The sequence below is a fragment of the Scyliorhinus torazame genome, chromosome 2 (genome assembly GCF_047496885.1).
Source record: "Scyliorhinus torazame isolate Kashiwa2021f chromosome 2, sScyTor2.1, whole genome shotgun sequence".
NCBI classification, from domain to species: Eukaryota; Metazoa; Chordata; class Chondrichthyes; order Carcharhiniformes; family Scyliorhinidae; genus Scyliorhinus; species Scyliorhinus torazame.
In genome coordinates, this window is record NC_092708.1 from 361,990,667 (window position 1) to 362,007,548 (window position 16,882).

Consider the following 16,882-nt stretch of genomic DNA (forward strand, 5'->3'; position numbering starts at 1 on the left):
ACCTGCGGGAAGAAGGGGCCTTTCGCTGCGGTGTGCCAGGCCCGGTTGATCGCCGCTGTATCCAGGCCCATTGTTCCTGCACCTCCAACGTGCAACCTGTGGGCGCCGCCATTTTCGTCCCCACAGCCCACGTGTGGCCCGTGGGCGCCGCCATATTCCCTCCATCAGACCTCGTGCGGACTGTGGGCGCCGCCATCTTTAACGCTGCCCGCCATGTGCGCCCCGGCGCCATTTTGGACGGCGCCTCAGGACCCCTGCTCGTCGGGCACCTCATCTGGCCGCTCATCGCCCGCAACCGCTGCCCACCAGCCCGGGGCCCACCAACACCAGCCGCAGCTCGCATCCATCATGCTCGACCAGTCCCGGCCACACAACCTCGCAACCGTGACAACGACGGTGAAAGTCGATGGACACAAGACATCTTGCCTTCTCGACTCCGGGAGCACGGAGAGCTTCATCCACCCCACTACGGTAAGGCGCTGCTCCCTCACGGTACACCCAGTTACCCAAAGAATCACCCTGGCTTCCGGATCCCACTCCATGGAGATCCGGGGATACTGCATCGCCACCCTCACCGTCGAGGGCGCAAAGTACAGCAACTTCCAGCTCTACGTCCTACCCAACCTCTGCGCTGCCTTGCTACTCGGCCTGGACTTGCAGTGCAACCTCCAAAGTCTAACTCTAAAATTCGGCGGACCCCTACCACCCCTCACCGTATGCAGTCTCACGACCTTTAAGGTCGACCCACCCTCCCTGTTTGCAAACCTCACCCCAGGTTGCAAGCCCGTTGCCACCAGGAGCAGACGGTACAGTGCCCAGGGCAGGATCTTCATCAGGTCGGAGGTCCAGCGGCTACTGCCGGAAGGCATCATTGAGGCCAGCAACAGCCCCTGGAGAGCCCAAGTGGTAGTTGTAAAGACTGGGGAGAAACACAGTGTGGTCATTGACTACAGTCAGTCCATCAATCGGTACACACAGCTCGACGTGTACCCCCTCCCACGCATATCTGATTTAGTCAATCAGATTGCACAGTCTTCTCTACAGTGGACCCTAAATCTGCCTACCACCAGCTCCCCATCCGAAAGGCGGACCGCCAATACACTGCGTTCGAAGCAGACGGCCGCCTTTACCACTTCCTTAGGGTTCCCTTCGGCGTCACCAACGGGGTCTCGGTCTTCCAACGGGAGATGGACCGAATGGTTGACCGGTACAGACTGCGGGCCACCTTCTCGTATCTCGATAACGTCACCATCTGCGGCCACGACCAGCAGGACTACGATGCTAACCTTTTCAAATTTATCCACACCGCCAAACTCCTGAACCTCACGTATAACAAGGAGAAGTGCGTGTTCAGCACCAACCGCTTAACCATCCTTGGCTAAGTGGTGCAAAATGGAGTTCTAGGGCCCAACCCCGATTGCATGCGCCCCCTCATGTAACTACCCCTCCCCCACTGCCCCAAGGCCCTCAAACGATGCCTGGGGTTCTTCTCATACTATGCCCAGTGGGTCCCTAATTATGCGGACAAGGCCCGCCCAATCATCCACTCCACAGTTTTCCCCCTGATGGCTGAGGCCCACCAGGCCTTCAACCGTATCAAGGCCGACATCGCCAAGGCCGCCGTGCACGCGGTCGACAAGACCCTCCCCTTTCAAGTCGAGAGCGATGCATCAGACGTCGCTCTGGCCACCACCCTCAACCAGGCAGGCAGACCCATGACATTCTTTTCCCGCACCCTCCGTGCCTCCAAAATTCAGTACTCCTCTGTCGAAAAGGAGGCCCAAGCCATCGTTGAAGCTGTGAGACATTGGAGACATTACCTGGCCGGCAGGAGATTCACTCTCCTCACTGACCAACGGTTGGTTGCCTTCATGTTCAAGAATACACAGCGGGGCAAGATCAAAAATGATAAAATCTTGAGGTGGAGAATCGAGCTCTCTGCCTACAATTACGAGATTTTGTATCGCCCCGGTAAGCTCAACGAGCCCCCCGATGCCCTATCCCGAGGTACATGTGCCAGCGCACAAGTGGGCCAACTCCGGGCCCTACACGATGGTCTCTGTCACCCAGGGGACACCCGGTTCTTTCACTTCATAAAGGCCCGCAACCTACCCTACTCCATTGCGGAAGTCAGGATGGTCACCGAAGACTGCCAGGTCAGCGCGGAGTGCAAACCGCACTTCTACCGGCCAGACCGAGCACACCTGGTGAAGGCCTCCCGCCCCTTTGAACGCCTCAGCATGGATTTCAAAGGGCCCCTCCCCTCCTCCGACCGAAACATGTACTTCCTGAACGTGGTCGATGAGTACTCCCGGTTTCCCTTCACCATCCCCTTCTTCACTCAGTGCCTCAGTATGGCTGGGGGACCTTATGGAGTTTTTGTATCTCAAGAAATTGGCCGGGCTTCTCCGCCCTGCCCCGACCGGCCGGCGGGATTCTCCGTTACGCCGGCCGGTCAATGGGGTTTCCCATTGTGGGGCAGCCCCACGCCGTCGGGGGAAACCCCGGGCGACGGCATAACGGAGAATCAGGCCGGCGGAGAATCCCGGCCATTAAGTACACCGTGAGGGGAGCAATTGAGGGATTTTACCGAAGATAGCAGCCGTTTATTTTGTACTTTAAAGAGCTGGTCACCATTAGTTGTTGGTGGGGCAAGTTCTGTTTGGTTTTCTAGGAAGGGGTGGAAGGATACTGGGGGACTCTGTTATTGTTTTTGCCATGTATAAAATTGAAAAAGTTGAATACAAATCTTTTTTTAAAAATGGGCAACAGCCTTATCACCCCACCACCCCATATCCTCTTCTCACATGTCTCTCAAAGTTAAGCTGTTTGTGGTTTGAAAACCAACCAACCAACCAAAAGGTCTCATTGCTGCAAACTGAAAGTTTTTAAAGGGGGAATTCCAAAATCAGCACCACTGCCTCCAAGAGAAAAGAGAATAATCGAGCCATGACTACAATGCGACTGCTCCAGTGAGAAACCCCAACACCAACAGTCGAAAGTGACCCTTCTGCTGTAAGCAAGCATATGGCCAATCAGTGATACTGGGCGGGATTCTCCATTAGCCGACACTGAAATCGGGAAAAGCGATTGGGCGGAGAATCGGTTCCGGCGCCGAAATCGCGGCAGGCGTCAATTTGACGCCAAATCGCAATGCACCTTGACAGCAGCATCAATGTGTTCCGGAACGCGCATACAATAGACACGCATATCATTAGCGGGCCGGACCCGGTATTCTCTGGGGCCTGCGCGAGTCTCCGCTTCCGATGGGCTGAATTACCGATAGTGTGGTTCACTTGTGCTTTCAAAAACCGTGAAACCGGCACGGCGGCTACTGAGGGAAAGAGAGGGGGTACGGAACATCGCCATAGTTTGCTGACAGTTGTGCCGCTGGCCGGTGGGGCTTCTGCCAGGGCCGGGGAGAGTAGTGGGGGGTGGCCAGGAGGTGGGCTGTAGGGTAGGGGTGGACGGGCGTGAAACACCATTGCCGTAGCCAGCAAGGCAGCCATTCAGCTGTGCACATAGCTAACAGCCCGCTATGAACTTAGTGCCACGGGTCGTGAAGGTGTCCCCGGGGGTGCCCTCTGGCCCCAGCCGACCCATCAGCGGGATGGGCACGCTCCAGCGCGACCAGTGCTATCTTGTTGGCTGGGATAAGTGTGCGGGGGGATTGTAAGGTGTATGTGGGGCTACAGCTTGTCGGCTTACCACGTGTCAATCACAGACCCGGCGAATCCCGCACCTTTTTTCATTGGACTGTGTTCCATGCGGCACTGGTGCTAGCCCCTCAATGGTAGCAGCATCGGTCCAGGTGGGGCGTCAGGTTTTCTGTCGTTAAAGTCCACGGATTCTGCCTTGGCATCAGCACTTAAACAGAGAACCCGTCCAGAATTCTTCTGACTTTAATTGGCCAAGTTTTAAGATCTAATACTCTTTAAATTTTTATTTCTATGTGCATTCTTGGTGAGGAGGGTGGTCGTTTTGTGTGTGTGTGTGTGTGTGTGTGTGCGTGGTTTTGAATTAGTGGGAAGTTGAATGTATTTGATCACTTTGAACCTTTTTATTAATAATTTCTGCATCTTTACCTGAATGAGTTCTAAAATTCTTGTTAACTTAAGGTTGGTGTGAGGAGGTGTCCATGGTCCAGCCTGTCCTGCGCTTAACAGACCACAACTGGAGGATTTTCATGTTAATTTGGGCTTGTACTAAATCCTGATGTTACTAAGAGATAGCAATAAGTGAAAAGCAGCAACCTTTCCTGTCAAATTTTGTCTGAATATTCTAACTTTTCCTCAGGTACCAGCAGGAAGCCTCACAGGCTAAGTGCCCTCTATTAGCTTCCCTACGTTCTATCAGAGTTTATATTGTGCGTGGCAGCCAGATCCTCCACTTGTTTAAGGGCCACACATGCACTTGTGACAATATTGAATTCTTTACCCGTCAGTCTGGCCTCAATAAAACTCGAGATGGATTTGTAGGTATAGTATTATTTATTTATAACCAACTTGCAAGTCTGACGCGCTTCACAGAGACTCAGAACACAAGCTGTCTCCTGGGGTCTCCCGAACCGAGTGCTGTTGGAGACAAAGGAATCTCTACAAATACATTCAAATGGCATCAAGTTTCACATACAAGATTCCCATAGGCCATCCTATACCCCTCCTGACCTGGCCATACATCCTAATTGGCTCACTTCTCATTCCTTGACCCTGGGCCTCTTGTTACCCAGCATCCTTTTCCCATCCTCCACCAGACACCCCTCCCCCCTTCCTTGCCATACTTTCTGAAATACTTTGTCTGTGAACTCACTACTATTAGACTGATCACATCCACATTACTGTAACTAATATTTGAACTATTTTATATCACATTCGTTTGTTCAATTCCTCATTCCCTCCTTTTATCATTTCATGATAACCTATCTGTCCAACCCGTAGCTACGGCCCCTCATCTAAGAAGATTCGTCGCTGAATTTCCAATTCCTGTTGCAGCACTCCGTCATCCGCTATACCCTCGTGGATCCTAACAGCCAAGATTCTAGGGGCGTCTATCCGTTCCAGTGCACCCTGCATTTTAACCATCACTTACCTTCAAGGACCAATGGGTAATAATCACGTGTGGAACTTCTCGCTGATTTTTTCGTCCTTGGTCAAAGGAATCCAAGGTGAATTGCAACACCACTGCTGCTACCCACAGCTGAGACCACTTAACGCAGGGCAGGTATGGAAGTGAATCTGAAAGCTTATTATTGCACTAAGCGACAATTTTATCCATTAATCTAGGGAGGGCTTAGTTCACCACTTAAGGGGGAAAAGCATTCTCTCATGGAAAGACATGCCACATCCTCAACCTATGTGGGCTCGACAACTGTCACATGGGGGCAGCACGGTAGCATGGTGGATAGCACAATTGCTTCACAGCTCCAGGGTCCCAGGTTCGATTCCCGGCTTGGGTCACTGTCTGTGTGGAGTCTGCACGTTCTCCCCGTGTCTGCGTGGGTTTCCTCCGGGTGCTCCGGTTTCCTCCCACAGTCCAAAGATGTGCAGGTTAGGTGGATTGGCCATGCTACATTGCCATTAGTGTCCAAAATTGCCCTTAGAGTTGGGTGGGGTTACTGGGTTATGGGGATAGGGTGGAGGTGTGGGCTTGGGTAGGGTGCTCGTTCCAAGAGCCGGTGCAGACTTGATGGGCCGAATGGCCTCCTTCTGCACTGTAAATTCTATGATAATCTATGATGTCAGAATCCCACTGTGGCAGAGCATAAAGATTTATTAAATACTCCAGCACAGCTTGCTGAGATGGAGTCGTGCAGTTGTTCCACTTGCCAATGAGGATATACCTCAGAAGTAGCAAACTCAATGTAATATTAACTGCTCCACTTGAGTGACAACGAAAGCAATTTGAGCATTTGTTTCCAACTGTGAACAGTCCCTTCCGTTTGTTACCACTAAGCTCCAAGGTGGAGCGTCTGTCAGGAGTAAGCAGGAGACTGGATGTACAGGAGATATGGTCGCCAACTTACACCTTGTAGCCAAGAGATTTAATGTAGAAAACACACTCTTTTAAAAATAAGCCCTTGTAGCAGCATCCTGCACAAGTATTCGATATAAACGTACAGAAGCACAAATTAACCATCTATCAACCTCCTGTCAAGGTTCCTATCATCAATTATTGTGCCATTAACAGAACTAAATGATTTTAATTAAATGAGAAGGACAAAAGTGACACAGTCCAAACTGAATGCTATGTATTCCCCAGGTAAATAGCTATGCTGTGGTAAGAATGTCTGGTGCATTTTATCCCCGAGTAAAATGAATGACAGAAGTGACATTAACGCCAATTGGAAAGTGACAAACACACAAGCTGATCATCTCAATCTCACATTTGTTGTCAAAATAACAGGTTACGAAGTTGGCAGAAGTGCAGACCGAATGTAACATAACCAGTAATCAATAACTATTAATAAACTACACAGCAGAAATTCAAATCGTTATTCTCTATTCCATGACTAGACACAGTGGAATGGAATAGAGGCGTGGACTATTTTCTAAACGGTAACAAAATTCATAATGCTGAAGTGCAAAGGGACTTGGGAGTCCTAGTCCAGGATTCTCTAAAGGTAAACTTGCAGGTTGAGTCCGTAATTAAGAAAGCAAATGCAATGTTGTCATTCATCTCAAGAGGCTTGGAATATAAAAGCAGGGATGTACTTCTGAAGCTTCATAAAGCATTAGTTAGGCCCCATTTAGAATACTGTGAGCAATTTTGGGCCCCACACCTCAGGAAGGACATACTGGCACTGGAGCGGGTCCAGCGGAGATTCACACGGATGATCCCAGGAATGGTAGGCCTAACATACGATGAATGTCTGAGGACCCTGGGATTATATTCATTGGAGTTTAGGAGGTTGAGGGGAGATCTAATAGAAACTTACAAGATAATGAATGGCTTAGATAGGGTGGATGTAGGGAAGTTGTTTCCATTAGCAGGGGAGACTAGGACCCGGGGGCACAGCTTTAGAATAAAAGGGAGTCACTTTAGAACAGAGATGAGGAGAAATTTCTTCAGCCAGAGAGTGGTGGGTCTGTGGAATTCATTGCCACAGAGGGCGGTGGAGGCCGGGATGTTGAGTGTCTTTAAGACAGAAGTTGATAAATTCTTGATTTCTCGAGGAATTCAGGGCTATGGCGAGAGAGCGGGTAAATGGAGTTGAAATCAGCCATGATTGAATGGTGGAGTGGACTCGATGGGCCGAATGGCCTTACTTCCGCTCCTATGTCTTATGGTCTTATTATCACCAATTTACTGGTTACTGGGGTTACTGGGTTATGGGGATAGGGTGGAGGTGTGGACCTTGGGTAGGGTGCTCTTTCCAAGAGCCGGTGCAGACTCGATGGGCCGAATGGCCTCCTTCTGCACTGTAAATTCTATGAAATTCATCATAGTTTCTGTTATGAGTTCAGACATTCAGTCTTTACGCTGATTAAATGATAGACAAGTAAGCTCAACTGCAGTTAAGATGCTAAATGGCAATCCATATGTGACGACAGCTCTAGAAGATAAACTTGGTCTGTCTTACTAAATGTGCATCACTATTTTGTCAATCAAAATAGACAAAATGTGCTGAAATATGGATTCAATTCCATTTCTTTTAGCAATTTTGTGAGATTTACAATGAAGAACTAGTCTGACACAGTCACATCTACACATGAAAAAAGAAAAAATTGCAATCATGTGGCATCTTCGCAATTTCAGGACAAAGTACTTTTTAATGTGTGGTCACTGTTGAAACGTAGGAAACGCTGCATCTAATTTTTTTTTTTTTAAATAATTTTTATTCAGATTTTCACAAAATATCAACAAAATACAGAAAAAGAACAACCCCCCCCCCATATACATGAATAATAAATTAACAGCCTTCATCAACACAAAAGCAAATATACACGCCCCCCTCAAGAGAAACGAACCAACCACACGCCCCCGCCCCCCCTGGGTTGCTGCTGCTGCTGACCATCTTCTACCGTTCTGCCAGGAAATCCAAGAACGGTTGCCACCGCCTGAAGAACCCTTGCACCGATCGCCTTAAGGCAAATCTCACCCTCTCCAATTTAATAAACCCCACCATATCGTTGATCCAGGATTCCACGCTTGGGGGCCTCGCATCCTTCCACTGAAGAAGAATCCTTCGCCGGGCTACCAGGGACGCAAAGGCCAGAATACCGGCCTCTTTCGCCTCCTGCACTCCCGGCTCCTCTGCCACCCCAAATATTGCGAGCCCCCAGCCCGGCTTGACCCTGGAACCTACCACCCTCGACACAGTCCTAGTTACACCTCCAGCGCTGGGCATACCCAGAACATGTGGGTGTGGTTTGCTGGGCTCCCTGAGCACCTAACACACCTGTCCTCGCACCCAAAGAACCGGCTTATCCTTGCCCCGGTCATGTGAACCCTATGCAGCACCTTAAATTGTATGAGGCTGAGCCTTGTGCAAGAGGAGGAAGAGTTCACTCTCTCCAGGGCATCCGCCCACGTCCCCTCGTCAATCTCCTCGCCCAACTCCTCCTCCCACTTATCCTTTAGCTCCTCCACCGAGCCTCCGCCTCCTCCTGCATCACCTGATACGTTGCCGAGATACTCCCCTCTCCAACCCACACCCCGACAGCACCCTGTTCTGGACCCTGCATGGCAGCAGCAGTGGGAACTCCACCACCTGCCGCCGAACAAACGCCCTTACTTGCATATATCTGAAGGTGTTCCCCGGGGGGGCAGCACGGTAGCATTGTGGTTAGCACAATTGCTTCACAGCTCCAGGGTCCCAGGTTCGATTCCCGGCTTGGGTCACTGTCTGTGCGGAGTCTGCACATTCTCCCCATGTCTGCGTGGGTTTCCTCCGGGTGCTCCGGTTTCCTCCCACAGTCCAAAGATGTGCAGGTTAGGTGGATTGGCCATGCTAAATTGCCCTGGGTGTCCAAAAGTGCCCTTAGTGCTGGGTGGGGTTACTGGGTTATGGGGATAGGGTGGAGGTGTGGACCTTGGGTAGGGTGCTCTTTCCAAGAGCCGGTGCAGACCCGATGGGCCGAATGGCCTCCTTCTGCACTGTAAATTCTATGTTCTATGAACTTCTCCTCCAGCTCACCCAGGCTCGCGAACTTCCTGTCCACAAACAGGTCCCCCATCCTTCTAATACCTGCCCTGTGCCAGCTCAGGAACCCTCCGTCCATTATCGCCGGGACAAACCGGTGGTTCCCCCGAATCGGGGACCACACCGAGGCCCCCACCTCCCCCCTGTGACGTCTCCATTGCCTCCAGATTTTGAGGATAGCCGCCACCACCGGGCTCGTGGTATACCTCGTTGGAGGAAGCGGCAGCGTCACAGTCACCAGCGCCTCCAGGCTCGTGCCCACAGGACGCCATCTCCAGCCTCTTCCATGCCACCCCATCCCCCTCCATCACCCACTTACGCACCATCGCCACATTGGCGGCCCAATAATACTCAGAGGTTAGGCAGCGCCAACCCCCCCCCCCCCCCCTATCCCTGCACCGCAACAGGAACACTCTTCTCACCCTCGGAGTCTTCTGCACCCATACAAACCCCATAACGCTCCTGTTAACCGGCCTGAAGAAGGCCTTAGGGATCAGGATGGGGAGGCACTGGAACTGACTGCACCCGACCGGCCAGGGAGAGTGGCAGCACATCCCACCTCTTAAACTCCTCCTCCATTTGCTCCACCAGTCTCGTGAAGTTAAACTTATGCAGGGCCCCCCAACTCCTAGCCACCTGGACCCCCAGTTACCTGAAACCCCTCTCCGCCCTTTTTAGTGGGAGCTCACCAATCCCCCTCTCCTGGTCCCCTGGGTGAACAACGAACAACTCGTTCTTCCCCATATTGAGCTTATACCCGGAGAAATCCCCGAACTCCCTGAGAATCCTCATCCCCTCCAGCATTCCCCCCACCGGGTCCGCCACATATAGCAGCAAGTCGTCCGCATAGAGCGACACCCGATGTTCCTCCCCACCCCACACCAACACCCTCCAATTCCTCGGCTCCCTCAATGCCATGGCCAGGGGCTCAATCGCCAGCGCAAAGAGCAGGGGGAACAGGGACACCCCTGCCTCGTCCCCCCGGTGTAACCGAAAATACTCTGACCTCCTTCTGTTCGTGGCCTCATACAGCAACTTAACCCACCTGACAAAACCCTCCCCAAACCCAATCCTTTTCAGCACCTCCCACAGGTACCCCCACTCTACCCTATCAAAGGCCTTCTCCGTATCCATCGCCGCCACTATCTCCGCCTTCCCTTCCACCGCCGACATCATTATAACATTCAAGAGCCTCCGTACATTCGTATTCAGCTGTCTCCCTTTCACGAACCCCGTCTGATCCTCGTGAATGACCTGGGGCACACAGTCCTCTACCATCTTGGCTAAAATCTTCGCCAACAACTGTGCATCTATATTTAGGAGTTAGATCGGCCTGTATGACCCACATTGTAGGGGATCCTTGTCCCGTTTCAGGATCAAGGAGATCAGCGCCCGAGACATCGCCGGGGGCAAAGCCCCTCCTTCCCTTGCCTCGTTAAAGGTCCTTACCAACAGAGGGCCCAGGCAGGTCCGCATACTTCTTATAAAATTCGACCGGGAACCCATCTGGCCCTGGTGACTTCCCCGCTTGCATGCTTCCTATCCCTTTGACCAACTCCTCCAACCCCACCAATGCCCCCAGCCCCGTCACCTGCCCCATCTCCACTCTCGGGAATCTCAACCGGTCCAGAAAACGACCCATCCCTCCCTCCTCCAGTGGGGGCTCGGACCAATACAGTTCCTCGTAGAAGTGCCTGAAGACCCCATTGATACCCACCCCACTTCGCACCATGCTCCCTCCTCCATCCTTAACTCCCCCGATCTCCCGAGCTGCCTCTCGCTTCCGAAGCTGGTGTGCCAGCATCCAGCTCGCCTTTTCTCCATATTCATATACCGTCCCCTGCGCCTTCCTCCAATGCGCCTCCGCCTTCCTGGTGGTCAACAGATCGAATTCGGCCTGGAGGCTGCGCCGCACCCTAAGCAATCCATCCTCCGGGACCTCCGCGTACCTTCTGTCCACCCTCACCATCTCCCCCACCAGCCTCTCCCTCTCTCTCTTCTTCCTCATCTCCTTATGGGCCCTAATGTAAATCAGCTCCCCCCTGACCACCGCCTACAGCACCTCCCAGACCACCCCCACTTGGACCTCCCCATTGTCATTAGCCTCCAGGTACCTCCCTATGCACCCTCGGACCCACCCGCTCACCTCCTCGTCCGCCAGCAACCCCACCTCTAAGCGCCACAGCGGGCGCTGGTCCCTCTCCTCCCCCAGCTCGAGGTCTACCCAGTGCGGAGCGTGATCGGAAATGACTATCGCCGAGTACTCCGTATCTTCCACTCTTGGAATCGGCACCCTTCTCATAACAAAGAAGTCAATCCGGGAACAGGCCTTCTGGACATGGGAGAAGAATGAGAATTCCCTGGCCTCGCAAACCTCCATGGGTACACCCCTCCCATCTGGTCCATGAACCCCCTCAGCACCTTGGCCGCCGCCGGCCTCCTACCCATCCTAGACCTGGAGCGATCTAGTGCCGGGTCCAGCACCATGTTGAAACCCCCCCCCCCATTATCAGGCCCCCTGTCTCCAGGTCCGGAATGCGGCCCAACATACGCCGCATGAACCCCGTATCGTCCCAATTCGGGGCATATACATTGACTAACACCACCCGCTCCCCCTGCAGCTTGCCATTTACCATCACATACCTACCGCCATTGTCTGCCACGATGCTTGACGCCTCGAACGACACTCTCTTCCCCATCGAGATCGCCACCCCCCCGATTTTTTGCATCCAACCCCGAATGAGACACCTGGCCTACCCACCCCTTTCTCAACCTTTACCTGATCCGCCACCCTCAGGTGCGTCTCCTATAGCATGGCCACATCTGCCTTCAGCCCCTTCAGGTGCGCAAACACCCGGGCCCATTTGACCGGCCCGATCAGTCCCCTTACGTTCCAGGTTATCAGCCGGATCAGAGGGATACCCGCCCCCCTCCCCTGCCGACTAGCCATATCCCCTCCTAGGCCAGCCACGTGCCCACGCCCCCTGTACGGCCCGTTCCCCACAGCGGCAGACCCCCGCCCCGACCTCCTCTACCGACTCCAGCTCCCCCTTGGCCATTCCAGCAGCAACTCAGTTCTCCCCCCCCTCCCCCAGCTAGGTCCCCCCCCTAGCTGCATTGCTCCCCCCATTGCACTCCCGTAAGTCAGCCGACTCCTGCTGATCCCGGCCACTCCCTCGACCCCTCCCAGTGTGGACCTTCCCCTCCTCCACCCATTGCCCACCAGCAGGCTCTCCCCCCTCTCCCAGCGTGGGAAAAAGCCTGTGCTTTCCACTCGCCCGGCCCCGCCTCCTCTGGCGCACTGTGCTAAATCGCTGGCTTTTAAAGCAGACTAAGGCAGGCCAGCAGCACGGTTCAATTCCCGTACCAGCCTCCCCGAACAGGCGCCGGAATGTGGCGACTAGGGGCTTTTCACAGTAACTTAATTTGAAGCCTACTTGTGACAAGAAGTGATTTTCATTTCAGGCCCGGTCCCCTTGCCCCCAACCCAGCACCACCCCCCCCCCCACCCCCGCGGGGCCCCATTCCCCTTGCCAGCCATCAACCCCCCCAAGTCGTTTACCTGCCCCCCTCCACAAGCCCACCCGCAGACCCAACCGAAACAGTGCCCAACCAACCCCCGAAAAACAAAGAACCAACAATGAACAAAGAACCCCCCTTCAAAATACAACACAACAATCCCCAACCATCCCTTCACCGCGGCCCCCCACCCCTGACCCTCAGTCCAAGTCCAATTTTTCGGCCTGGACAAAGGCCCACGCCTCCTCCGGGGACTCAGAATAATGATGTCTTTCCTTATATGTGACCCACAGACGCGCCGGCTGCAGCATTGGAACTTCACCCCCCCTCCTGTGCAGCACTGCCTTCGCCCGATTGTACCCGCCCCTCTTCTTCGCCACCTCCGCGCTCCAATCTTGGTAGATCCGGACCTCAGCGTTCTCCCACCTGCTGCTCCGCTCCTTCTTGGCCCACCTTAGCACGCACTCCCGATCAGCAAACCGGTGGAACCGCACCAGCACCACCCGCGGCGGCTCATTGGGCTTGGGCCTCCTCACCAGCACTCGGTGGGTCCCCTCCAGCTCCAGGGGCCCCTGGAAGGACCCCGCTCCCATCAGCGAATTCAGCATGGTGACCATGTAGGCCCCCACGTCCGATCCCTCCAGCCCCTCCTGGAGACCCAGGATCCGCAGGTTCTTCCGCCTCGACCGGTTCTCCATCTCCTCGAACCTCACCTGCCATTTCTTGTGGAGCGCCTCGTGCGCCTCCACCTTCACCGCTAGGCCTAGGATCTCATCTTCGTTCTCAGAAACCTTTTGCCGGACCTCCCGGATCGCCGCCCCTTGGGCCGCCTGGGTCTCCAGCAGCTTATCGATTTACGCCTTCATCGGCTCCAGCAGATCCGCTTTCAGCTCCCTAAAGCAGCGCTGAAGAAACTCCTGCTGCTCCTGCGCCCACTGCATCCACGCTGCCTGGTCGCAACCCGCCGCCATCTTGGTCTTCCTCCTTTACACCTTCTTTTGCTTCACTGCCACATTTTTGGTCGCCCCACTCCTGGTCCAAGCCATACACTATTGGGGGAATATTGATATCTCCTTCCCACACCAGGAAATGTCGAGCAAGCGCCGTTACGGGCTCTAAAAAGAGCCCAAAAGTCAGTTTCTAGCGGGAGCTGCCGAACGTGCGACTTAGCCATGCATAGCCGCAACCGGAAGTCATGCTGCATCTAATTTGAAGACAGCGGTGTAATAATGGTAATGTTACTGCAGCGGTAATCTAGAGGCCCAGGCTAATGTTTCGGGAAACAAAAACAGAAAGTACTGGACAATCAAAGCAGGCCTGACAGCATCTTTGGAGAGAGAAGGGAGCTAACGTTTCGAGTCTGGATGACTCTTTGTCAAAGCTGGAGAGAACTGGAAGCAGGATCAGATTTGTTGTGGTTGTGGTGGGGGTGGAGCAGTGGGGCTGGATAGAAGTCCAGCGATAGGTGGAGATTGACAAAGAGAATGTAAATGGTGGAGATAATGACTAAGAAGGGTGTTGATATTGGTACATTAGGAGATCAGATGGCAGAACAATGGTAAGCAGTGTGTCAAAGGACAACCTGGAACAGAGAACAGATGGCCTAAGTGGGGTGGAGGGAACAATGGGAACGGAAAAACAGATCGATGGAAGAAATGAAAATAAATTGATAGAAATAAAAATGGGGTGAAGGCGGAGGAGAGTTCAGAGTCGGACGTTGTTTAACTCAATGCTAAGTTTGGAAGGCTATAACGTGCCTAACTGGAAGATGAGGTGCTGTTCGTCCTGTTTGTGCCGGACCTCACTGACATTGCAGCAGGCAGAGAGGACAGACATGTGGACTGAGAGTAGGACAGTGAAGTGCACGCGACAGGGAGGGCTGGGTCCTGCTTGCCGACAGACCAAAGGTTCCGAAAAGTAGTCACCCGGTCTGTGTTTCTTCTCTCCAATGTAGAATAGACCGCATTGGAAACAGTATCCAGCATCTGCAGTAATTTGCTTTTATCTTAATGTTATGGGGACGTGGGTTTGAATCCCACCATAGAAGTTGGTGGAATTTAAATCTAATTAAATTAATAAATCTGGATAGCTAGTTTCAACAATGGTGCCATGAACCTCTCATTGATTGTCCCAAAACCCATCTAGTTCACTGATGTCCTTCAAGGAAGGAAATCTGCCGTCCTTACCGTGCCTGGGCCACATGTAGCGCCAGGCTTGCAGCACTGTGGTTGACTTTTAGCTGCCCTCTGAAAATGGTCTAGCGAGTCATTCACCTGTACCAAACCTCTTCAGAAAAGTCAAAAAGAAATAAAACCTGATAGACCTCCTGGCATCGACCTGGGCACCGTAAACGATAATGGCACACTCTGTCCTGTCGACCGCACAACGTCCTCCTGACTAACATTTGATGGTGTGTGCCAAAATTGGGAAAGCTTCCCTGCAGACTAGTCAAGCAACAAACTCATATGACATAGACATGCCCACATACCCACCATCCCTGGCTATGCAATTATTTTTCTCCTTCATAACCCTCAAGATTGTGCAGTGAGGTACAAATGCGCAAAGAAGCATTGACACATAATTCTTTGTTATTCCAGTGAGTGTTAATCCATTTATTTTAAATGGGTTTAACCCCAGAAAAAGTGCAGAGAGCAATTTTGGAAGTTGGAATCTGACAGTGCGCTAGTCTGCAGTACTTGTCACATGATGCTGCCAGTCTTTTGTCATAAATCAGCTGCAGTTATAATCCTAATGGGACACTTTGCAAAGTTTCATTGTCGTTGGTCTTGAAAACAGGACTTCAAGTTATTGGTTACAGTGAGACTTTTTCTAATAAACATCCACTCTATCTCTAACCAAGACATAGCCATCAGGACCATTGAATAACTAAACAACACATATTTTTGTGTAATATACAAAATGAAAAGCAGTGCACAGGGAATTAAAGATAGCTGTTGTTCAATTTTGTGGTTCAATTGGTGTTCATAAGCTTTCCAACTTTGTTCTTCTAGTTTATGAACTGAGAATTTGGAACATTTTTTAAACTTTACCCACTAAACCCCTATTCTGTCATATTCTCCTAACACGTCATAATAAGCAGCCTATGTTATGGTAACTGCAAAATGCAGGTTTATCAGGTCTAAGTTATAAGTCATTACCATTTATAAAAGGCCACTTTTTGGTTGATTGTTGACCAGTGAAACAATAAGGAAGACAAAAATCATAAACATAAATATCACAATGAATCAATGCAACAGTCACATAAGCCAAAATGACTCAAAAGAACAGGAAACGTTTACCTCTTTATTGCTTTGTAGCAGATAATTACAGCTATCACCAGGAAAACAAGCGTGGCACATCCCACTGCGATTAAAATGACCATGTCTGTCCACCAGGGTTTTAATGGAGGATATTCTGTTGGTTTAACAGCTGTATAAAAAAAGAAAAAACATATAGTAGTTTTTTTTGTATGTTGTGAGTTCATACACATGTACTAAAGAGTGACCCAACTGGGCTGATGGAAGATAAGAACAATAGTATCACGTCTCTTTGAATTCATAGCATTTGAAAGCAATTAATTTACAATTTCCCAAGATGGCCAATAACAGCTTGGTTACTGCAGGCTCTGTAGCCTTTTTATATTAATGCCACTTTACCACATTTTGAAAGACATTTTTGCACAGTACAGCTATGAAGCAGGCTAATCAATTTTATTTTGAATAGGCTCTTTTGTAAACTGAACTTTCTCTTTTGATTGAAATGTCGATGCATTATTTTTTGTAATGTTTATGATACATTTTTATGCTAATATGTTTGCATGGATCTTCTTTTGTTAATTATTTTAATGGAGTCATTAGCCTGTTTAATTATTTTAAACTGGCAAATGATTTCATTGAAACACTAAACAGAAGATTTTCAATTACAAGTAATGTTTAAATGCAAATTACATGATCGAGGGAACTGTCTGGCAGGAATTCCAGTGCTCAATAAGGAAGCTGAATTAACATGCAAAAATTAAAAAATATAAAACTGTTGAAGCACACTGAATTAAAAGTCAAATTTCTCCTCTAGCACAGTCTTCTCAATGTCATCAACATTCACTTTTTTTAAAAAAAATCAAATACAGATTAACCTCAAGCGTGACAATATATTTTCTATACATACGGCAATGCCTGTTGTAGTGTCAATTGTTATTAATTTACACCTAACAGTTCACTTTAG

At 51.0% G+C, this 16,882-nt stretch overlaps 1 protein-coding gene across 3 annotated transcripts in view; it reads right to left on the reverse strand.

The window, feature by feature from the left end:
- The window catches only part of prima1 (proline rich membrane anchor 1), a 242,776-nt gene that overhangs the window by 165,853 nt on the left and 60,041 nt on the right, over window positions 1–16,882 (reverse strand). For all 3 annotated transcript variants that reach the window (XM_072492578.1, XM_072492577.1, XM_072492573.1), the window contains exon 3: window positions 15,961–16,090. In XM_072492578.1, coding sequence (XP_072348679.1) covers window positions 15,961–16,090 — 130 coding nt within the window. The remainder of the gene's footprint in view (window positions 1–15,960; window positions 16,091–16,882) is intronic.